At 44.6% G+C, this 23,822-nt stretch overlaps 1 protein-coding gene across 3 annotated transcripts in view; it reads left to right on the forward strand.

Moving 5' to 3' along the window:
• The window catches only part of PLCB1 (phospholipase C beta 1), a 334,392-nt gene that overhangs the window by 208,199 nt on the left and 102,371 nt on the right, over positions 1–23,822 (forward strand). For all 3 annotated transcript variants that reach the window (XM_039716849.1, XM_039716851.1, XM_039716850.1), the window contains exons 7-10: positions 88–163; positions 5,233–5,333; positions 6,679–6,845; positions 22,538–22,684. In XM_039716849.1, coding sequence (XP_039572783.1) covers positions 88–163; positions 5,233–5,333; positions 6,679–6,845; positions 22,538–22,684 — 491 coding nt within the window. The remainder of the gene's footprint in view (positions 1–87; positions 164–5,232; positions 5,334–6,678; positions 6,846–22,537; positions 22,685–23,822) is intronic.

Below are 23,822 nucleotides of genomic sequence, written 5' to 3' on the forward strand. Positions count from 1 at the left end.
CAGGCTGCTGAGAGATCCAGTCCTTGAGGCACGTGGGCCATGAAGGCATGTCTCTCAGCCAGCCCGTGTTTTGTCCTCCTTTTGCAGCATCTACCGCTTGTTCTCGTCGGACAGAAAACGGGTGGAGACGGCGCTGGAGGCCTGCAACCTTCCCTCCTCCAGGGTGAGCAGCTGCAGCTCTGCCGTCAGCCCCGCTTGGCTCGGCTGCTGCTGCCTCTCTTCCCAGGGTGCCCGTGGCTCAGCCTGGCCTTGCTGCTGCATGGCTCCTTCCCCACTCAGAGGCTCCTGACACCCTCTCTGCCTTTGGTCTGAAGTTGTTTAGGAGCAGGGGCACATGGAAGAAGCCTGAAAGGATTCAAAGGAAGGGCAGAGTTTGTGTGACCTGGCCTGGAGGAATCCTGTGAGGTTGCACAATTTCCAAGGCATGGTTTCAGTGTCAGCCTGAGGTGTGATCTGTAGCTGGAGATAAGAGACAGGCTAAACCCACCCTGCCTTTTCCAAAAGGTGCATGAAGGAAGTGTGGAAATGTGGTGTGGAAGCTGCTAACACTGCAGGGATGCAGCCATTGCATCCTGCTCACCCAGGAGCTGTGCTCAATCCAGAGCTTTTCCAGGAGGGCAGCTGGCCCTCAAGAAGGCTTTTTTCAGATGGAATGACCTCGAGCAGGTGATTCCAGTTAATGCTGGAGTCACAGACTGGGGAGGCTGGGAGGGACCACAGTGGGACACACTGCTCCCACCTCCCTGCTCCAGCTGGGTTTTAATCCCAGGAAAGCTTCTTGCAGGATAATTCCTTCTTTCGGGGGTCCAAGAGCTGGGGTAAAACCCCTCTGTAGCAGAGAGCCTGCATCTCCTGATCCCTTGACATATCCAAAGCTCTGTGCTGTGAGCTTTCCTTGATGTTTGTCCCCCAGTGGTTTAACAGAGCCCATTCCTACAGCTCCAGAACAGTGGAGCTGAATCTTCCCCAGCCAACCCTCAGACACCCCTTCCTTCACAGGTTTAAATAAAATTCCAAGGAATGTCAGAAAGTACGTATAAAATACTATCATAACCTTAGCTGAGGTAATATTGTGAGGTTAGAAATGTGGAGAGAAAGGTTTTAAAGATGAGTTTCTATTTAATTGATAGCAAATAAGACAAAGTGTGCAAGAAAAATTCTCTGAGGTGCTGCTTTCTGAATCAGCTGATTTATTTCTTCCGTTTAGTACATGTCTCTGAAAAGAAAATTTAAATATCATTTGGGTCTTTGGAAGAAACTGCAGCTTTTTTCTGCTATTTATCTAAGTAGAGCTGGTTTTACATACACACTGCTGGATGCTTGTTGCTGGGATACCATCTTGAAAATTATTCAGAATATGAAGTAGATCCTTTCTTTGGTTGGGACAAAAGAGAAATGTGCTGCATACACCAAAGAAAACTGTGTTGATCATCTTTGGAAAATACTGTAGAAGGGCAAAACTGAATCTCATGGAGGTAACTAATGGAGTGGAAGAAAAGCAGAACTTCAACCACAGCTCCTTTCCTTTGTGTTCCTGTTGATCTGGACAAGTGAAATTCTTAGCTTCAACTTCCAGCTTTTCTGCCCTATTGTACTGCAGGATAAACGGTGTTCCCATAAAGCCTTGGAAGAGCAATAGACTCCAGCAGCTTGCAAGGGAATATCAGGAAGCCTTGTTCAGCCAAATATCACCAAATTATTGAGAGAATTCATGACAGTCTCTCCTGGATGTTAGCAGTTCAGGCTCTGGATTTTGATATTCATGCCTCATGGATTTTCTCCCCGGGTTTCCACACCTCTCATTGCTGTGGGAAGATATCGAGCTCGTTGGCCACGAGCTTCACACCATGTTTGGCTGCAGCTCCTGGAGCTCAGGAGTGAATCTTCAAGCCTGGGACAGTCCCTCACCTGCCTCCTGCAGTGACCTGGGCACAGGTGCCAGGGGAGTGTCCCTGTGTGGGCTTCTGTGTGCCAGGGCAGATACCCCATCCACGAGCCCACTGCCCAGGGAATTCCCTGTGTGTGTGTGCCAGGAGAGCCTGTGGCACAACGTGCAGGCTCTGCATGCAGTGCAAGAGGAGCAAGAGTTCTCCTTGCCCAGATAATTGTTTTCCTCCTGAGGAGTAGCACCAGAGAGGATCCTCAGAATGGCTGGAATAAAAGATAAATCCTTTCTTTTGTCTTTAAGGACCTTCATGAGGGATGGATTCTGTGCAGTGTGAGCACTGATTCAGCTGAGCAGCAGGGCATGATCACAGTGGGATGACCCATGGACCTCAAGCACTTTCCAAAGCATGGCTTTATTAATTTCTCTCTTTCGCAATCAGAACTGGCCTACGTGGAGTTTTGAAGGATCAAGCCCTGGTTTTTGGAACAGTCATCATCCAGCAGATCTGAAAGCAGAAGGATCTTTAAATAAATGTTTAAACAAAGTTTTAAAATAGCCCAATGAATTTCTGAATTTGCCAGCTGATTCTCCTATGTTTTTTGGTTTTTTTTTTAATCTTGGCTACTTTTTGGAAATGGGGTTATTTTTTGTTATTGTTGGATATTTTTTGCTTGTTTTGGTTAAAGGTGCCTTAAATAGAATTTCAAGAGCTTTATTTTAGCTGGCCTTTTGGCTGTGATAAGTGGTTTTTGCCTTCTAGTTAATGTCGAGGTTCACAGTGAAGCACCAGTGAGCTTCACTGTTAAAATAAAATAACCAGCTCTTGAGTCCAGTCTGTGCAAATAATCTGAATTAGCTCTCATGCTGCCAGATACGTAACAGACTGGATACAGATGTTAGAAAAGCAGGCAGGTTAGCAGGCAAATCCTAAATCAGCAGTGCTTGAAATTAGCAGAGAGTCTTAATCACGGGATAAAATGGAATGCCGATACTGAGGCAGGCTGGAAACGAGGGGTGCTCTCGTGTGGTACAGAAGGTTTGTGCTTTCTTCATTGGTGTCAAAAAGAGACGGGCCCAGAAGGTGTGTGGGTGGTTCCTCTGAAACAGGGATGGCTCAGACCAGGCTGAGGAAGGGGGCAGCATATTTTAATCCCTTGGGGCAGACAGGCTTTTGGAAGCCAAATGTAGTTGTGGGAGGTTGTGCCTGAGGTGGCTTTCGTCTCCCATCTAGATGTTTGTGTTGTGTAGCCCACTGGTTATGATTCTGGTAGGAAATGCCTGTTAAAAAGTTCTGTACACCTATGCCTGAAGGCTCGTGTACGTTATTCTCTTTGCAGGGGCTGTTTGGAGACATGGGGAGGCAAACTGATGTCTGTTAATTGGGTCTGAGTGGCACATCAGAGCCTGGATCTCAGGTCATGGGAAGAGATCCACTTCTGTTCTGCTGAGCACCTTCAAATCCCTCTAAAGAAAACAACAGTAGCTTGATGGGGGGCTGTAGCTCTGTGGTAGTCAGAGAATCATTGAAAAGCCCCTGGCTGAGAGCAGCACCCTGCTGGACAGGGGTTATCAGCAGAGGAGCAGGGGAGGGCAGGCTGCCAGCTCTAACATGAAAATTCCCAAGCTTTGAGAATCCCAGCCTTGAAGCAAACACAGGTGTCAGCACTGGGAGCTCCACAGCTTGAATTCTATCAGCAGAGGAGCAGGGGTCAGCACTGGGAGCTCCACAGCTTGAATTGTTCAGTGTCAGGGGTGCAGTGAAGGGAGCTGCTTTCATCCTCTGCCCTCAGCATTCCCACTTCTCCATCCAGCCTTGCGCTGGATTTGGCAGCAGCGAGTTCCCTGGCTCAGGGCTTGATCCCGTGTGAAGCACACAGGGAGCTTTTTGGCTGGGTAAGTTTTGAACCAGCTCACCCTGCAGCCTGCCAAAAAAAGGAGGGCACAAGGGTCTGGTGGGGTCACCTTAGAATGTGGAGCCTGGAGATGGTTGTGCAGACAGAGCAGAGGAACAGCCCAGATGGGTCAGTCTGCTGCTGTGGACACAAACAGGATAAAACCTCTCCAGCCTGTGTGGGTTCAGATGAAAGGAGACAAAGCGACGCCTGGGGCATGGTTTATTTATTGTAACCCAAAGCAGGAAGAATATAGAAAAGTTTCCTTGTGTCTGACAAAGGCTTGAGCCGTGCTTCCGGTTCCCTTACAGGCAGAGTAAATACAGGCAGAGAAAATACAGGCAGAGAAAATAGAGAAAATGCAGGCAGAGTAAATACAGGCAGAGTAAATTCAGCAAGCCCTGCCAGAGAAAATACAGGCAGACTACGTGCAGGCAGAGTAAAAAAAGGCAGAGTAAATGCAGGCACTGCTGGCCCCAGCAGCAGCTCACTCCCAGCCTGCCAGCTTTGCCAAGCAGGCAGCTTTCTGCCCAGGTTACCATTCTCCTCCTCTAGTTCATCACATCTTGAGCAGGGAGAGGCATCCTGTGGGCCCGTGGTGCTCCCAGACCACGTGCCATAGCTTTGGATGAAGGACTCTCCAGCTTCATGCAAATGACTTACCCAGTACAGTAATTGCCTGCAGTAATTTGATTTTTTTGGAGAAAAATGTAGTGAGGGTGATGAAATTGTCTAGAAGTTGGACTAAATTGAAATCACTCTACATTGTAGAAGATGTAAGGAGAAAAAAATACTGGCATGTCTTCTGCAGGAGAGCACTTTATCAATTCCTCTAAAAGAAATCTGATTGCCAAATGTGTTACACTGAGTGTTTAGGACAAAGATGGATGGCAAAGCTGTGTGCTTGAGTCTTGCCCAGAACTGTGGCATCTGGAACATGTCTCTTCAGGAAGGAAAAGGCAGAATCACTGCTGCTGTCAGGGAACAAGTGTATTAGTAATGACACAGTGACCCAGTTTGTTCCCCAGCTGTGTGACAGCTCTGGAAAGACAAGTGACATCCTCACCCTCTGTGCTGCTGCTGTTCTGCTCACTCAAAAACGCAGGCTCAGCCCTGCTGGGGTGAGCTCAGAGGCCTCACCAGGGCTGACACACCTATTTCTGCTGTGGGGAAGGGGTTAGAGGGGGACATGTGCCTTCCTCCTCCTTCCCAGGTGCTCAGAGAACGAGATAGCTGTGCCTCATGGAAGCTGAGAGATGGGTTTGTAGGCATTTTTTAAAGATGTACTCTTTAAGCTGCTCTGTGATTCAGGGCAACTTACAGTCCTGCAGAATCTGGGCTCCTCTAGGCTGCAGGAAGGAAATCAAAAGCAGCCAAAAAGTGAGTGATCAGATTGCAAAGAAATATAAAAGTGCTGTATCTCTCTTTCACTGTTTTTTTCCCATTTCACAGAATGATTCAATCCCTCAAGATGACTTCACGCCAGAAGTGTACAGAGTGTTCCTAAACAACCTCTGCCCTCGGCCTGAGATCGACCACATCTTTTCTGAGTTGTAAGAAGGACTCTCATTGCTTTCTTTATTCATTTTTCCCATTCACTGATTTTCTGGGCTGGGCATGGCAAAGTAGGTTATTTACACTATAGCAGCATGCAGTGCTGGCCAGTAGCAGATTTAAATGTCAGGCAGGGCTGATCTTTATTCTTGGATAAGGGCTCCTTCTCTCCCAGGCTTTTACCTCCACTTCTGATGGCTTGAGTTTTAAAGGAATTTGTTCCTGGAGGAGCAGAGCTGCCAGGTCTTGTTTTGCTGCATTGATCAGGATAGTTTGGGTTTCCACAAAAGTAAAGAAAGAAGAGTAATAAGCAATAACATCACAAAATAGGCATTAGAATATGTATAATCACCCCCAAAAGCTTAATTAGGACTGGCAAAAAAATGCAGTAACTTTTAGGAGTTGTGTATGATGAATTCACACCGTGAAATTAAATTAGCAGCCGGCTACAACTGATTTCATACATTCCCCTCTGAGCTCTGTGACTCCTGGTGCTTCCACCCCTTGCAGCAATCTGTGTACTTGCAGCTTCAGCAGAGCCTGATCAGTGGAGGCAGCATGAGAGGAAAGCAGTTTCCAGAGTGCACCCCACGACCCCCAGAACAGCTGGTGAATGTATTTTAGCAACACGACCGTGCTCACGTTCCCCTTTAGGGGCTGCTGTCCCTGAGGTTGGGGTTTTAGAGCAGCCCTGGCCCAGTTTGCTCCCCCTGCAGCCAGGAGGGGCTGCCCCTTGCCCCCTGGCAGGCAGAACTGGGTGCCCCACACTGCCCTCAGCTCCTCTCCTGGCCCAGAGGCTTCCTGGGTTTCTATCTTGTACCAAACTCTGCTCTTCCCACTGACTCTCTGAATAGGTATCTTTGTGCTTGCATTACAGAGCACCTCAAAGCTTTTAGAAGGTTTATCAAAAAAGGACCTCACAAATTACCAGAATAATGACATCAGGGCTGCTGTTATTCAGCAGTAAACCCAAATAGCTGGGCCAGGAATGCCAGCAGAGTGTTTGTGGCAAGCTTGGGATTGATTCCCATGGCTGTTTTCTCTTTTACTTTTTTAAATAGCTTCATTCCAAGAATTCAGAGGAGTGAAAGGCTTTTAGCATTGCTCCAAGTCTTCCCATTGATGCCTGTAATCCTGAACATTGCCAAAGATCTTCCTCCTAGATATCTGATGGAGAACCTTTGGCAAAATAGATTAGCCCAGAGACACAGGGGAGCAATGTTTTTGTTGTATGATAGCTTTGTATGAATCTTATTTCAGTTTCCTTGGGAAGTTTCAGATGCAGAACAAGGTTTCAAGGAAATGTATTAAAGTGACTTTGCTGTTTCTTTAATTCCTCTCCAGTGGTGCCAAGAGCAAACCCTACCTTACTGTGGATCAGATGATGGACTTCATAAATTTGAAGCAACGGGATCCACGATTAAATGAGATCCTTTATCCACCACTCAAACAAGAACAAGTTCAAGTGCTGATTGAGAAGTATGAACCTAACAGCAACCTAGCAAAGAAAGGTCAGTGGATTTCACACTCCTGCTGTGCTCAGAAACAATAACTCAATTGTCCTACATGCTACAGCAAAATGTGGTTCAAAATCCAGCTGCTTTCCCAGCTGCCTGCTTTTGGGATCACACAGGCCACTGAGACATCCTGTGGTGCATTTTAAAATGTGCTTGGCTGGTGTCAGGTGAGGAGGGATGGGGCTGCTTCCCCTGCTTGCTTTGCAGTGTGTGTGATTGACAGAAGAGGTGCTCTGGTATGTGACCCTCAGCAGAAACCTGGCTATCACAGTGGCTGTTTACCAGCATCTAAAATGTAAAGTTGAAAAGAAAAAAATCAGGGACAGTGGAACTAAGAGCGTGATAATTCTATCATTTCATAATACTATTAAGTCTAGCCCTCTGCTTTTGGATAAAGTGGTGTACAATGCAAGATATGAGATCAACTCAGTGTATTTCATGCTATAATCACAGAAAATTCCCTTTTGAACATCTCAAGTGTTGTCAGGACTTAGCTGGGCACTTGGCCAAAACCAGTGAAAGATTGCATAAATCTTTCTCTTGAACTCCTGCACAAATCTCTGAAGATTTTTGCTACCACCACAAGTCTTAAAATAGCATTCAGTTTGTGTCTGCATCCTGTTTTATTCCAGTCCTAATGATTACATATCCTAATGATTAGCCCAGCTTTTGATGTGTTTACACCTTAGAAATTTTAGAGCCATGGGAGTATCCTGAAACACAGATCTAATATGAAAAAAAGATGGTTTGGTCCAGACATTGTGGATCAAAAAGGTCAAAAAAGACCCAAGAGTCTGGAGGCTAACTGAAGGCACTCCCACCTCTCCCTGGAAGCCTTCTCACTTGTCATCTTCCTGGAGGAAATTGATGTCACCATCAATGTTGTCTCTCAAACACTTCCAATTTTTTTCCTCTTAAAGCTTCTTATTTTTCTAGTCCAACCAAGCTGAATGTTTCCAGAGGTTTGCTGGAGGGTTAAATCCTGCTTCTTGGCCATATCCATGCAAACTGTGTTTTGACATCAGCAGGAGCAGTACTTGAGTAAATGGAAACACGTTGTGACCTCCTTTCTCATCTGTGCAAATATTAGAGCTGTGCTCTGTGCTTACCTTATTTCCACCAGCTGCAGGAAAGCCTGTTACCTAAAAGATCATCCTTGTTACCCAAATATTAGCACTCCACATCAACCAAATAGAGGATTTATTGGAAGGAGGTGTGCTGGTGTGCCAGCAGAGCAGCAGAGTCATAGTGGAACCACCCTCTGACTAGCAATGAGGGGAAAACATGAATCAGAGCCCAGGAGGAAGGGTGCTGTGGGGTGTGTGCTCCCACCCTCCCATGGGATTCGTGCACCCTGTTCACCTTGGGCTCACACTGCCTCTTCCATAGGTGCCTCTTGTCCTGGGGGTGATTTATGTTGCTCCTAAAGAACCAGTTCTCTCTGAAAATGCTGACTTGAACAAGGCAAAGATCAAAGAGAGTTAATTCTTTCAGTGGGATGGTTGTGGGGTTTTTTTCCCTTTTCAGGCTTGTGCACTGGGGTCCAGCTGGCACAACCTGAGAACCACCTCTGTGTGAAGAACCACCCCCCTGTCTGGCAGCTGAGCTGCAGGAACTGGCAGCAACTCCAGTGTAAATCCCAAGCTTACTGCCTTAAAATGACAGGAATTGGCTAATCAGGGATGACATGGGGACACAATATTTTCTGTACATCTGCTCCGAGTAGGGAATGCAAGTCGCTGTATATGAAATGAAGTGGAGGTGTGCATTCATTTCTGCACTCATGGAATAATTGTCAAAAAATGCTTCGTGTCTATAAAATGTCACCAAAATGTAGCCACCTATTTAGAGCAGTGATTTAACCTTTTAGTATGGTGTTCTGGCAAAGGGATGATCACTCAGGCCTCCTGCTGCCAGGGTTGTTGAAGTGAAATTTCCAGACAGTTTTTGGCCAGAAACATGAACACAGGTAGCCAGGAAACCTCCAAAAGTGTGATGCACATGCTTGTTAGCAAATTTTATTTGCATTGAAAAGTTATTTTAAATAAAATGGATTTTTTTTTTCCTTAAAAATGTAAATCCAAATTTATGAAGTGGAAGCCATGTGCAGCACCTGACTCCTTGCTCCCTGTTTGGGTGAGTGACCTTCACTCATCTGATGATTGTTCTTCCTAATTTCCTGTCCCAGCTCATTGTCAGTGCACATCCCCTGCACCATGGATTTCTGAATTATATGAATTTCTGGTGAGTTGTGCTGTCCTCACCTTTCACAGCACTATTCAAATGCTGTTGGGATCTCATAACTCCCCTGGCCACCATTGTAGCCCTCTTCTTACAGCTGTTGCTGCTCCCCTACACTGTTTTGAACACAACAAGCAAGAGGTATCCATAATGTTTTACATTTTTGCAACTCCTCAGGTACCTGGTAAAATCTTTTGCTGGTGAATTTCCTGAGCTTACAGAGGTCTGAGTAAACTCCTGCTTGTCACTGATGTAATTTAGGTGCATTTATTGCTGGGATACAGTGGAGCTTTTGCAAAATCAGCAGATAGGGGGGCTTGACATCTGCATGGGTTAAGTGTGTGGAGCAGTGTTTTATTGTGGCCCAGGTAAGCTGCTGTGATTAATGCTTTGTGTCGTGCTGGGAAGGAGATTAATTCACTGCAGAACGTGTTCCCTTATCAGGTGGAAGCAGGAGGAAGTGCCTGGTGGTGCTGGGCAGTCTCTCCCTGTGTGCTGGGGGCTGTGGGGCTGCAGAAGAACTGACCATATATTGTGTGCTTCCCATTCTGCAGAAACATGTGCTTCTTCCTTTCCTTAATGATGCAATTCATTTCTGAAAGTTTCTGACTTCAGAAGGAGCTTTGAGAGCTCCAGTCCCAGTGTCTCAGGTGAAAGCTTTCATGGTGAAAGCAGGTGAGTGCTGTGGAAGCCACAGAGCCACAGCCCGTGTCACCTCCACACTCCAGGGCTGCAGGCAGAGCTGCACCCACGCACCAGGCTGGAAGTGAAAGCAGGGAGGAGCACAAACCAAGGTCTGCCAGGGAAGGGAGGCGTGAAAAACTAAAGCCATAAATGATGTGTTTCCACCGTCATCCCTGGAGGGAGCAAGGCAAGGGTTAGGGTGTTATCAGCCTTTATTTTTAGAGTGGTTTTTGTGGTGGAAGATTTAAAAATAGTGTGAAAGTGCTTTAAGTAATGGCATAAAGATGTTGATTTCCCCCCCTTAAAAATGCATTTATTTAAATATTATCTCTGCTTCTTTAATTTTAAAGGGCCAAACCTTTAGATCTGTACAGAGCAAACGAGCTTTGCTCTTATATTTCACAGTGTTTCCTTCTCCAGATTTTCTCTGTATCTGCTTGCTGTGTGTCAGCTTTGGTTAGACATGCATTTATAAGGATTGCAGAGGAGCTGGTTGCATGACTCTCTCCATGAATTCCAGTATTAATTCTCTTTTGCAATGCACATTTATTGGTAGTTGTTATGCTGAGTTTTTCTTAGGTAATAAAATAAATTAAGCAATTTTCATTAAGTTACATTTAATTTTATACCACATCTATTGTATGTATTTTTCCCATGGCAGCCTTAACACCAGGCAGTATTCACTCCAGCATAAATGTGTTTTCCCTCCTTTAAACTTCTCTGCAATTTAAACATTTTCACCCCACTGCATTAAATTCACCTTTTAGTAACTGCTTAAGAATAATTACACCCTGGATTCTTCTGGTGGCAGAAGGGCTCCATTTCCTAGGTAACAGATTTTAATGGCAAAAACAAGCACCGTGCAGCCATGGCTCTCCTTTGAAGACATCATAATATTTAAAGCATAAATCCTGATGTAGAAATCACTCAGGCAAATGGTTGGTTAAATCACTTTGTAGGAAGTGTTACAAAACAGTTGGGATTCTTTGGCCTCCCGACTGGAACACTGGAAAGTAAGAATCCTTCCCCAAAAGCCCATTAACTTTGGGATTGTCAGTGTTTTCCAGCATTCCAGTTGTACGAGAGGAGAGCTCTCTGTGCTGTTTCTGTCTCAAATATTGACAGAACAGTAGATCCCAGTCATGATTGTCATGATTTATTACTCTTTGAAATGTTTAAGCCACACCAAAGTCATAGTCTAGCCCAGGCTGTCAGCAGCAAGTGCTAAGCTAAGTAGCTTACCAGAAAACCTTTTAAAAAAGTGTTTAAAATATGTATATATATGTGCAACAAATGTTAGTATGGGTAATGTGTCAGCATAAATAAGTTAATGGAGACTATTTGTCAAAATGAGTTTGCAAAATGTATTTTTGTAATACACTGCAGGTTGCTTTTTCTAGTTAAGCTAGATTTCAGATCTTGCAGTTGTTTGGAACATTACATCTCAAGTGAAAAACTCAATGTAAAAATCCTTTAGAATGGAAAGTCCTCAATTATAAGGATTTCTTTGCATCTGCTTTACAGGTAAATTGTGTCATCTTTGAACTGAATCAGTGATGTGGATTTTGCAACACTGAACACTCTGCTGCTGGCAGTAGAGATATTGAAAATACCAAAAATATATTTAGGGTTCCAGGGAGGGCAAGTTTTGTGATCTTCAGTGTATAGTGCAGACACTTTGGAAGAAGCCTGAGCTTTGCAGAAGCCCATTGTGGCCCTGGTGCCTGGTACCAGGAGCAGCTCCAGTGGCACAGTGAGCAGTGCTGAGTGTAAAACAGCCCACACTCACTGTGCAATTTGGTTTGGAGCTGCAGAGCACAAACCTGGTGCCAGTGCAGGTCCTGCAGCCCTGTGCTGTGCATGGAGGTGACCAGAGCTGGCTGCTGCTCCACAGCCTGCAGCCAGTGCTGTCCCTGGCACCAAGCCCTGCCGCCAGCCTTCACCCTGTCCTGGAAGAACCCGGGCTGCCAGGACCACAGTTTAAACCACGGGTTTAGGGGGTTAGAGCCTCCTTCCCTCCAGCTGGAGCTTTTGCCCAGAGAGGAGAGACTCCAATGTCAGTACTGCATTTCAGGGGTTCTGCAGAGATATTTTTCTGCGCTTGCCTGCCTGGGTTGTGTTTGACCCGGCCTCGGACTGTCTGAGCCCATAAATAGAAAACTCAGCCCAGCAGTAAAACTGTTTCCTTTGTGCTTGGTGCTGCCTCTTTTATGGAGAACAGGGAAGCATTCAATTTTAGCAGCAGAATTTATGATTTGAAGATGAATATTAGATAAGGTTTATTTCTGAAAATATGAAGGAGCCTGGACTCAAGTGCTGAAGGAAACAAACGTAGCTGAAGTTTGGACAAACATGGCATGGTTTGACTCTTCATTGTGACTTGTACAAATGTAGTGCAGGGAGGGGAGGCTGCTGGTGACATCTGGAGCCACAGATGGGCCCGTGTGTCATTTGTGGGTCTGCCTCACCCCGGGTGGGCTCAGCTCAGCCAGGCTGGCCTGGGTGCCCTGGGCTGGGGGGTGCCTGGCACAGCAGGGCTCTCAGAGCTGGGGCACAGCACCCACGGGAGGCAGGTCCCTCCTGCAGTCATCCCACAGTACCCTCAGCTGGAAATTCCCATAAATACAGCAGGGCTGGGGGCAGAAACAAGGGGTGAACTGAGGGAGTGCTGGCACAAGAACACAGCGATCAAGTGGCCTTGGATAAACTTAGGCTGGAAATTAGGAAAACTTTCCTGACAATATGGTCCTGGCACAGAGTACCAGAGGTAGTAAGAGGGTAAAAAAAAAGCAATTGTTATTAGGAGAGAGCTCAAGTTGTTTATGGAAAGGATTGTCCACTGCTGCAGCTGCAGAACCAAGTTTAAAGAACAGATAAGGAAGGCCCTTTAAAGGGACTAAAATCCCTTCCTTTCAGTTTATTTGCACTGTTTTTGCAGTGCCACCCCTTTATTCTTTTCCACTTCTCTTTAGTATTAATCTATTTTCAGTTGCAGGATTTTCTGGAAGTAAAAATCACGTGTGATTTTTCTCTTTTAGATTTTTTCAGCACTTGGAGCACACTGACACTCTTATCTCTTCCCATGATACTACAGGGCAGTCTTTTTGGCAAGTGCATTAATAGCTTATGTAGAGAAGTATCACTTAGCAGAAAAAATTACATATTTTTAGATGTCTTTTGGTGCAACTTAGCAATTGGAAGGAAGCCAACATTTACCATTATTCCATCTCCCAGGATCACTCTGAGGCATTGTACAGAGGATGTTTTGAGAGGTTTGGCAACACAGTGACATATTCCAGTGGTGTCCCTCTTTCAAGTCTGTCAGAAATAACTGTAGTATTGCTGGGGTGGAATGGTGGTTTTATCGTGTGATGTAAATCCTTTCCACTCAGCTGCCTTAGAAATCTGCCATGTTGCAAAGTGCTCGTTGCACTGCTAGCTAGGGACTGGTGTAAAGGTGGTTTTGTGGGTCTGGATCTAAACTAACTGTCTGCTGGTATGCTGCAAGGGATGTCCTGCCAGAAGGAATTTCTGCTGCATCTCTGCTGAGAAGCCAAGAGCAGAGATGGGTTTGTGGCTGTAAAACCCTGCTGCAATCCTGAGCCTTAGGAGAGATTGGGGGGGTTTCCCCCCACTCCTTAACAATTACTGCTTATTCAAGTTTGCCTTCTAACAAGTTTAGCATCTGCCTGCTGAAGTTTAGAAACTGTTCCAAGACTTGTTTACCTTATGACAAAACCTCTGCTCACCAGAATCTCTGAGCTGTGACTAGGCATTGTAACAGCAGAGGGTTTTAAAGTGCTGCAGGCATTTAAAGGATCAATACCCACCAAAATAAATGTGTTTCCAAGGTATAAATTTTAAGGAAGAGAAAATGTTGAGTGCTTGGAATCTTCCCTGCTTCAGTGTGTGTTTTGCTGTTTGCCAGCATTACTGGAGAAAAATAGCTCCTTTTCATAGACTGTAGAGCCCTTGTAGGTTAGAGCCCTTCCTTCCTGAGGCTTGAAAAGGGCTGAAAAAACTTAGGATTTCTAATAAAATAAGTAAATAAATACCACACTCAACATTGCAGTTGGCTTTAAGATCCTGTTAAACCTGGATGGTCCATGCCTCCAGCACCAGTGGGATTTGGAAAGCTGCTCTTTTCCTCAGGTGACACTCCACCTTCCTTTCCCTTGGAGATGGCAGTGTCCTTGGAATGCTCCCGAAGTTTTAACTCTGATTTGAGTAGATTTGCTCTTTGGCATGGCTTGTGTGGAAGCTTGTAGGAAATATTTCTTCCTTGGAGTGAATGAAGTGTCTTGGGCTGCAGTGCCTCACCTTGATGGTTCAGAAAAGTGGTTTTCCATCTGCAGACATTGTCTTGCCACCCCCAAAAAGGTAAATAATTGTATCCACTCTTGGTTTTCTGTGTGCACTCGTACAGATGACAAAGTGGACATGCTGGCTTCATTGGAATGACAGGCATTGCTGGTTTAGACTCCCTGAACTCTGCTTTACTTGAGGAGCTTGCCCTGCCACAGCCCTGGGTCTGTGTCCCTGGGCATGCAGCATTTCCCATGGATTGGCAGATACTGAGCAAGCTCTTCTGTGCAGGCTGCTTGGGCACAAGGTGTTTGCCTTCCCCTGCTTTCCCTCACTGACTCTTCATTCAGTAAGCATTTACCCTCTGTGCAGGCTGCTTGGACACAACGTGTTTGCCTTCCCCTGCTTTCCCTCACTGACTCTTCATTCAGTAAGCATTTATCCTGCTCCTGGACCAGATAAATCATGTATATAGGATCATTTACCCTTGTCTTGTGTCATTCTCTGTCTGTGTTCACACCCCCCTGTGTCTCACTGTAGATAAATCATGTCTATAGGACCATTTATCCTGGTCTTGTGTCATTCTCTGTCTGTGTTCACACCCCCCTGTGTCTCACTGTACCCCCACAAGGCTGGGGGGAGGAATCTTGCTCTGTTCCTTTCTTACTGAGGGAGTTTTGCATTTCTCTTTCAAGAGCATGTTCCCCAAGACAGCTTGTTTTGGTTTGTGGCCATGTAACTCTAATTACAGAAGGTATTTCAGTGGCTATAACTGAGGGCAGGATTGCATCCATTATGTTTTCCTCCAAGTTTAGAGAAAGGAAATGAGATTTGAGCACAACAGGATATTGTCCTGCTTTGATTTTAAAGGATTTAAGTAATGAGACAACCAATAAATCCACTGCAAGTCTGCTTCCTAGCACACTTAATTGAAGCACTGCCAAGCTTTTCCAGACAGTCACCCCAAGTTTTCTAGTGCTCACTTGGGTCTCATTACCTGTTTAATTCCTTTTTCTTAATCACCTTTTTTGATGCAGCTTCCTTTACAGATGGGTTGGTGTTCTCTGCATCTCATCTGCTTCCCAGGGTGATAGATTCCTAGGCATCTTCTTCTCTATTCACTTCTGTATTTTGGATTTTTCTTTGCTCTAGTAATTAGCTATGGAGCTGGAATTGTTATTTGTGTGTTCCCATTTGATTTGTGTCCCATTTACCTGCTTCATGACAGCTTTGCCCTCTTGTTTTGCTAACAGCCACCAGAGAACTGGCTGGTTTTTAAACCCTGTGATGTTGATTCTACTTCACCCCAAGTTTTCTAGTGCTCACTCGGGTCTCATTACCTGTTTAATTCCTTTTTCTTAATCACCTTTTTTGATGCAGCTTCCTTTACAGATGGGTTGGTGTTCTCTGCATCTCATCTGCTTCTCAGGGTGATAGATTCCTAGGCATCTTCTTCTCTATTCACTTCTGTATTTTGGATTTTTCTTTGCTCTAGTGATTAGCTATGGAGCTGGAATTGTTATTTGTGTGTTCCCATTTGATTTGTGTCCCATTTACCTGCTTCATGACAGCTTTGCCCTCTTGTTTTGCTAACAGCCACCAGAGAACTGGCTGGTTTTTAAACCCTGTGATGTTGATTCTACTTTTTTACATTATTAAGGACTTTATGAAACCAGACCTACTGCTGATCAGTGTTCAGCCTCTGGACTTTTTGTGCAGTTCAGCTTTCAAATTCAAAGAAACCCTGATCTTTTAAGCTGACCTCAGTTTATTTCTATCTGAGCTTTTTTGCAGATTAGTTTTTCCAGTTAGGAAAAATCTGAATTTAAAAATTCATTAAATGCTTCACTAATAACCAGATGCAGTAATTCAGATATATTGCTTTTCCTCTACTTATTAATTTGATAAGGCTGTCTGACAGTGTGAATTTTTGCCCTTACTGATCATTGAGAGAGCTGCTAAAATGGAGGAGCTACTGATGAATCCTGCCCATGGTGTGTAAATGGTACTCTGATATTGTGATATATCTGCACATCCTGACCTGAGGCCTGAGAGTCTTTGCCATCCTCACTGATTTTTCTAAAACAAAGCAGCACTAGGATAACTGGGGTGAGGTCTGTAGGGCTGGGGTCTTTTCAGTCTGGGCTGAGCTTGTAGCCTGTTCTCTCCTTGTGATGACTTTGCCACCAAGAGGGGCAGAGAGTGGAGAGTGCAAAAAGAGTCCTGCCCTGCCCTGGTTTGCAAAACTAAATCAGCAGAAACTCCAGTGACCCCACAGCAGCAGAGCAGCAGAACGTGTCTGGAAAGCCAAGCAGGTTTCAGCATCACCTGGTGCCCGTGCTGCAAGTGCCAGCAGAGCAGCTGTGGCACACTGTGTCCCACACTGTGTCCCACACTGTGAATTCCGTGTGAATTCAGCTGGTGAGCTTCTCTGCTGGCTCACGGAGCTGCAGAGCAGCAGCAGCTGATGTGTGCCCAGTGTGGGGAGACAGAGACACAGGGCTCTGTGCATCCTGCTCCACACTGAGCATCGAGTTTTAATCCCTAGTGAGCTGTAAATTGCACTGCTTGTTTATGAGGGAGAATTCCCAGTGGGGCACGATTTACAGATCTCTCACTGGATTAGCAAGTAGCTGCTTTGCTTGTTGGATTCTTATCTTCAAATTGAGATAAGACTGCTCAGTTGTGTGGGATTACAGCAAATGTGATTATTGTTACAGATTGCATTGGAATAAACCTGATTTCACTGTCAGACAAAATACTATTGTAATTCTGTGCTGCTGACTGGGAGATACAAGGTGCCAATTAATTGTCTCGCTTCTTTTTTGTTTGTTTTCTTTTTTGCTTTAATAACATCTCTTGGCACAATCGTGCTTTCCAGTTACATTATAACTGAGTGGATAACAGCATGGGTGTAAACAAATGGAAAGCACGATGAAGTTTGCAAATATACAGATAAAAATGTTTAAAATCCATGTGGCCTAACCTAGGCAAATGCACATTTTAATTGTCATACAGATCATCCACAAATTTTAGGGACAAGTGAAAGCTGTTGTCAAAGTTGCAAGAATGAAATGCAATGAAAGGTGTTCACATGTGTTGTCTTTTCTGCAGTGCCTCTTGTTTTACACCCCAAGACTTTTCCTGGAGGACTGGAAGGCTCCTGGGAGCAGGCTGGGCAGAGCCTAGGAAAATTAAGTAAATTAAGTAGCTGCACATCCAGCACACCCACCAAAATCAGGGGGTGAGGTTTAGATCAAGCAGCTGTTGGAGCAGTTCTCAGGGTTAGCTGCACTTTCACATCTCCCCAGACTGCTGCACTGCTGGTGTTTTGGTCTTGGAGCTCTGCAGAGGGCACAGAACTGCAGGAGAAGCTTCTTTTGGAAGCTCGCCCCTGCTTTGAGCCCTGATGTCTTTCAGCAGGTGTTGAGTGAGCAGGGGTTTGTTTACATCCTCGTGCTGAGGGCTGGCAAGCTCCCAGGGACACGGGAGCATTTCCACATCCAGGGCAACGTGCTGGTCATGCTGGCTGCTGAAGGGATGGGAGAGCAGGATCTTGTCAAGTTACCCGAGTCTTATTAGGCAGCGGGAGAAGGATTTCTGTGTCAAAAGCAGAATGTGCTTTTTGCAGCCCTGGAAGCTGCAAGGGAGCAGTTTTCCATGGGGCTGTCACCTGTGTCACAGGAGAAATGTGCCTGGTTCCCTGGATCTGGCCAAACAGGAGTAAGAAGAGCCTTGTGATAATAACAGTGAGTCTTCAAACAGAGCAGCCTGTGAGAGGTACATTCCCAAAGTACACTCTGTCCTGTCAGCCCCTGCCGCTGGCTGGAATCCCTGCTTCATGACAAGCGTGTATCACCATCTCCCAGGGATGGGGTATTCCACACCTCAGGAGCTACAGAAGAAGACATTTTGATTGATGAATGTTGACAAGATCTAAGAACCATAGAAAAGAGGATTCACTTAATTACCCCTGGAAATTCTAGATTGTTTGCCAGATGTGTGTCACCTGCCTGAAGACTAGCTGGCTGGAATCCCTGCTTCGTGGCAAGCGTGTATCACCGTCTCCCAGGGATGGGGGTATTCCACACCTCAGGAGCCACAGAAGAAGACATTTTGATTGATGAATGTTGACAAGATCTAAGAACCATAGAAAAGAGGATTCACTTAATTACCCCTGGAAATTCTAGATTGTTTGCCAGATGTGTGTCACCTGCCTGAAGACTGCTGCCAGGAAAAAGGATCTGGGATAACAAAAGTGGCTTCTGTTGTATTTAGGGCTGACAAATGTTGACTAGAAAAGAGTCTTGGTACCTGTGGACAAAGCAACAGTTACATTTTTATGTGCTTTTCTCTTTTAACCAGGGACATTCATGTATTTGATACATTGTAATAGATCTTGAAAGGTATGGGATGGTGTAGCTGGAGTTAATAAGGAATTCTTGTGAATTGTGTAGAACTTGCCACTTCATTTGTGCTTTTCTTTTCTTTTCCCCTCCCTTGTAACTGTTTTGGAACAATCAGGTGGAGCCAGGGATGCAGAAAAAGATCAAGCTGCACAAACACTTCCCATGTTTCATACAATGAAGCTGATCACAGTCAGGAAATTTAATAGAACCTCTCAACATACTCCTCTTCTAGTAGGAAATGACTTCTCCTTCCTATAAAATTGGAATGAAAAAATGCCAGACTTTGTTGACTTCACTTGGTTCCCAACGGGGTGGTTCTTTTTTGATCTCTGCATCAATTCCACCACGCTGAAGGTTGCATGGAGCAGCAGTTTGAGGTGTTCTCTGGAGCCATTCCCTAAGAAACTGCTTCACGAATTTCTGCATGAGTGTACAAACACAGAGAGAGGCACTGGGAGACACTTCCAGACCTGGCAGTGCCTTTCCAAACTCTTGGAAGTTTTTAATTCAGGTGCATTTCTAGAGTTAGACCCAAGCTAGATAATCCTTATGAAGTGTGCAGCTACACATTTCTAATTTTGAGGTATTGGGAGTGTCTGTGGCTAAGAATATATTAGACACTTTTGTATTTCTCCTCCACTCTTGTTCTTATATTTTTCAGGCCTGTTGCAGTGCACAATAAAAACATTAAAATGGATGTGTTATTTACTTGGCTGGCACCAAAATTTAGCTGGCCACTTATGCATGGGAATCAAGTCAAAAATATGCAAGGTGTGAGGGGAAAAAAGGGCAAAGTGTGAGAGAAAAAGGGCAAAAGTGCAGAAAGGGTGCAAAGTGTGAGGGGAAAAATGCAGAGTGAGGCAGGGAAGGTGCAGAGAGCAAGGGAAAGAGGAAAAGTGAGAGGGGAAAGGGAGAGGAGAGGATGAGGAAGCTCTTGCCCTCTTCAGCAGGAGGTGCCTCCGTGGCACTGAGTTGTGTTCAACATTTCAGTCGGCCAGGTGCCTCAGGAAAAAGGAGCATTTTTATGTTTGTGCTGGTTTTAAGTGTTTTAACAAAGCACTACTGAGTGACCCCATAGGGAGGAAAATGGTAATTAATCAGATAAATTAGAGAAGAGGTGTTTGAAGGGGAAGAAAAATAAATTTCTTGTGCTGGCAAGCTCCAAAGCCTGCAGAGAGAAGGATCTCTCTGAGGGCTGTAGCTGCTGACAAGGCTTCTGCTGTGGTTACACACTTGTGGGTTCCATCCCAAGAAGAGACATCAGATCAAATTTAACATGGCAGTGGTGAGAAAAAAGACAAGCCAATTAACTCTACAATTTGAACTATATAAAGCACAATAGATATTTTTTGAAGTTTCATCAAAATTTTAGGGCTAAGATAATTTTAATACAAAAAGCCAAAAAAAGAAAAAATGTGAATCTGTCATGTGTCTGTCTTTGCATTATGTGACTCTTGTCTCTCTAACTTTTTATATCTAAACTTACCATTAAATCTTTCTACTATATATACAAAGATAAAAGGTGACAACTGTAAAAACAGTTGAAACAACTGAACACATATTTTTTCTTGCCAGTGTCAGTGTAAAGGTGCAATATGTTTAAGGAAACAGAGAACAAATCTTACCACTTCATTGAGACTGTTTGTTTGGATGATTTCCACCAAGGATCATCCTCTCTGCAGTTGGCCTCAGAATATCATTGCCATTGGTCACAAACAATCTGCTCTTTACTGTCCAGGACACAAAGGCCCTGTGACATCTGCCATCTCCATTCCTCAGCCAGACTCTCTCTGGTGCAGTGTTGGCTGTAACTGAGCTCACAAACTGCTTCCCTTTCTGCAAGGCAGTTTTCCTGCGATGGGGAATGTTCTGGACCCTGAGCTCACCCAGGTGTAGCTCAGGAGCTCCCTGTGATTTGTGTCAGCACCAGCAGCAATGCACAGGAGAGCATCTCCAGCTGGCAAACAGGGCCCCTGGCTGGCAGGTGCTGTGGTTGTGTTCGAGGGAAGAGATGGGAATCTTGACTCCATCGCAGCTGGACCATGGTTGGTCATTAAGTAGAAACAACTCACATGGACCAATCAAAGATGCACTGTTGCATTCCACAGCAACAGATAATTATTTTTTTTTTTCTCTGTCGCTTATCAGCTTCCCAGGGGAAAAAATTCTGGCAAAGGGATTTTCATAAAATATCATGGTGACAAGGTGCACTCAGGATTAGAACACGAAGATCACTTGGAGAGCCTTGAAAACTGCACGTGCATGAACCAAGCTGTCTATAACATTTTGACTGGTTTTCCCTCTCTTATTTCCCTTGGTACCTGTCTATAGCAAAATGCAAGTGGCAGCCATCCTGTTCAGCTCTTAACTGGTTTTCCCTCTCTTATTTCCCTTGGTATGCATACACAGCACGTTCTCTGGCTGTATCCCAGTAACCTTGGTGCAGAGTGCTCTCTCAGGTGGATTTTAGATCAAGTAGCTCCATGATAGCACCTGGTACTGTTGGCATTCTCTGGTTTGAGGTGGTGGAAAAGTTGTTCCTAAACTTTTAGAATCTCAGTGGTGGGGTTTTCCCCCTGATTCTTACCTTTTTTTCTGGGAATGTACCTGGGCTTCATCTCTGGATTAGTTACCCTGTAACAGAGCAGCTGTGGAGCCTGACAGGATCACACTCAGATTACAGCCTTGCCATAGTGGATGCACTTGATGCTTTTCTTTCCAGCCATCTTACAGAATGGCAGTTGCCTTGCCCTGAATTGTCACTGCATTTCTTCTCTTATGAGTAAGTTCATTTAATGCTGCCAGTCCTGGGTTGTTATGAAAATGAGGATGTGCACTTAATCCACGTGTTTACACATGGTTTATCTTGTCCTCTCTGAGCAAGAGCCAAATCACATCCCAGCACAGATTTCAAGTACATGCTTTACATGCAGTATTTACATCATGTTGTTACAAGCTTTTAAAAGAAAAAAAGTTTTTCTGCTCCTTTTTAGCATTCTAGAAAAATATGTGTAAGTTTATATGTTTCAGTATAAAAAGGGCTTGGTCCTGAAAGGAAGAGAGTAGCAAAGTCAGGAGTAGAACTGAAGTCTTCAAATTTTTAACGCTATCAACAGGCAAATGAGATTTTGCTTTAAGAGACTGTGCAGAATATTTTGGGTTGGGCACAAGAGGTAAGAAATTCTCGTGGTTGGGAGTCACCAAACATGTAGTTGAGAGGTACAGAAGACCTGTTTTACTGTAGGCAGGCACTGAAATAACTGAAGATATGTGGTTGAGTAAACAGATGAAATTTAGAAAAAATAGAAAAAAATACCAGGCAAAGAAAAATGTCTCAGATTTGTTCAATTCAGCAATAATCTTCAATTCTAGATTACTGGACTTTTTTTTAGTCTAAATGTACAAATTGAAGCCCTAAATTCACCTTTATGCAGAAGGCTTGACAGCTGAATTCCTCCTGAGGTAGAAGAAACAGCTCCACTGAGGTGAATGGGGTATTTGAGCTGAGGACAGGACTCAGCTTTCTAGTTTGACAGCAGCATATGAGATGCTCATGTATGCTGGCACTCCAGTGAGATATCAATTAGAAGACAAATATAAAAATTAAAAAGCAAAGCTTAGTCCCACTTGAAAGACAGTTGATACCCACACTGACCCAAACTCCAAAGAGCCAGAGTCACTGTGTCTGTAGGTGGTTTCTTGGGTCCTCTGAAAGCCTGCTTGGTTTGGTCCCCCAAATGCCCCTTTCCTTGGTGGGCTTAGACCTATTTTCACTGTAACTCTGATTCCCCCATGCACTGAATTCTGTAGATGCTGATTATGAAGTGGTTTATCTTTGTTACAGCTAAAGGGATGTGTGTTACAGCAGCTTGTGTGGCTGAAAATGAGGTAGGAGCAACACAAGGATATGTGGGTAGCTAGGTGAGAGCCAGGCTGATGGCTCTGGGTCTTTCACGTGCCTGTGTGAGTGTATATTGAATTTATCTGCGTGTCACAGGGTCTGTAGGTGACACTGATTGGTGCTTTCCTGCTCTGTGTTTCTCTCAGGACAGATATCCGTGGATGGATTTATGCGGTATCTGAGCGGAGAAGAGAACGGCGTCGTTCCACCTGAGAAACTGGATTTGAACGAGGACATGTCTCAACCACTGTCACACTATTTCATCAACTCCTCACACAACACCTACCTCACAGGTACAGCACTGCTGGACACATCTAATGTCTTACCTTGCAAAAACTCTGAGTGTGTTTTCAGTGGTAACATAAAATACACTAAAATCAGCAGCGCTAAACAGATGATGGAGTTTATTCTTCAGGGAAGCAACAGTGACACTTGATTTTGTTGTAGCTGCAACACAAGTGCATGAAATATACTTTAATTAACAGGTGAGCAGCAGTTGCTTTGTTCAGATAAGGCCTGATCAGAAACCCAGTGAAGTCCCTGGAAAGTTTCCCTCAAATGGGATTTCAGATTAAGGCCCGTCTTCAGGGAGGAGAATGAACATTGTACTTTTTATGGCAACAAAGATAGAAAGACAAGTGTGCAGAGCAGAATATGGGAAACATCTCTGTAGCTCATAAACATTAAATCTGGCGGCTTGCTTGCTCCATGAAATTTGCTTTGATTCAGAGATTAGGGAGGTTCAACATGGCACATAACTTTCTGACAGCCCATAAATGCAAGGAGGGGAGATCTGTTCCCTGACAATATCTAACATCTGAGCTGAAGCTTTTAGGTGCTGTCATGTTTTTAAAAATGCTGAGCACCCAGAAGCTGCCATTAATTAGAGTTACAGTCTGAGCTGTATTGTTTGCACAGCAAAGTCAACAATGCTTTAAGACTCAGAAAAAGCTAAGGCAGTTTAGGAATTTGAATTTTGGCATTAGTTTTCTAGTCCAAGGTTCTGTTAACTCGTGAGAAAAGCATTGTAAATTTACTATTTTAGTTTGGTTTACGTAGGAACAAATGTTTGGGGCAAGCAGATGTGCACAGGGCACATCTCTTGACTCTGCTGTTTGATTTGAAGTTTGCTTTGTCCTGTCATGTTTGCTAATGACTTAGCATTATGTTTAATTTTAAAAAGTGATGCTGCACTGAGTGCTAAAAATGTGGTTTATGCATAATGTAGGCTTCTTAATGCTATTAACAGACTGGCCTCAACTGACCAACTCCTTCAGAATGCCAGTATGGCAAAACATAAACACCCCCAGGCAGTGGTAATGCCCCCTTCAAACAGACCTCAGGGGAGTTATTTTCATCTGCTCTGTGTTTGTTACAGCTCTTTCTCCAGCACCTTTGCCAGCTTTCATAGAGTGAATGAACTGTCATTGT

Source organism: Passer montanus, unplaced genomic scaffold (genome assembly GCF_014805655.1).
Source record: "Passer montanus isolate IOZ18808 unplaced genomic scaffold, ASM1480565v1 scaffold37, whole genome shotgun sequence".
NCBI lineage: Eukaryota > Metazoa > Chordata > Aves > Passeriformes > Passeridae > Passer > Passer montanus.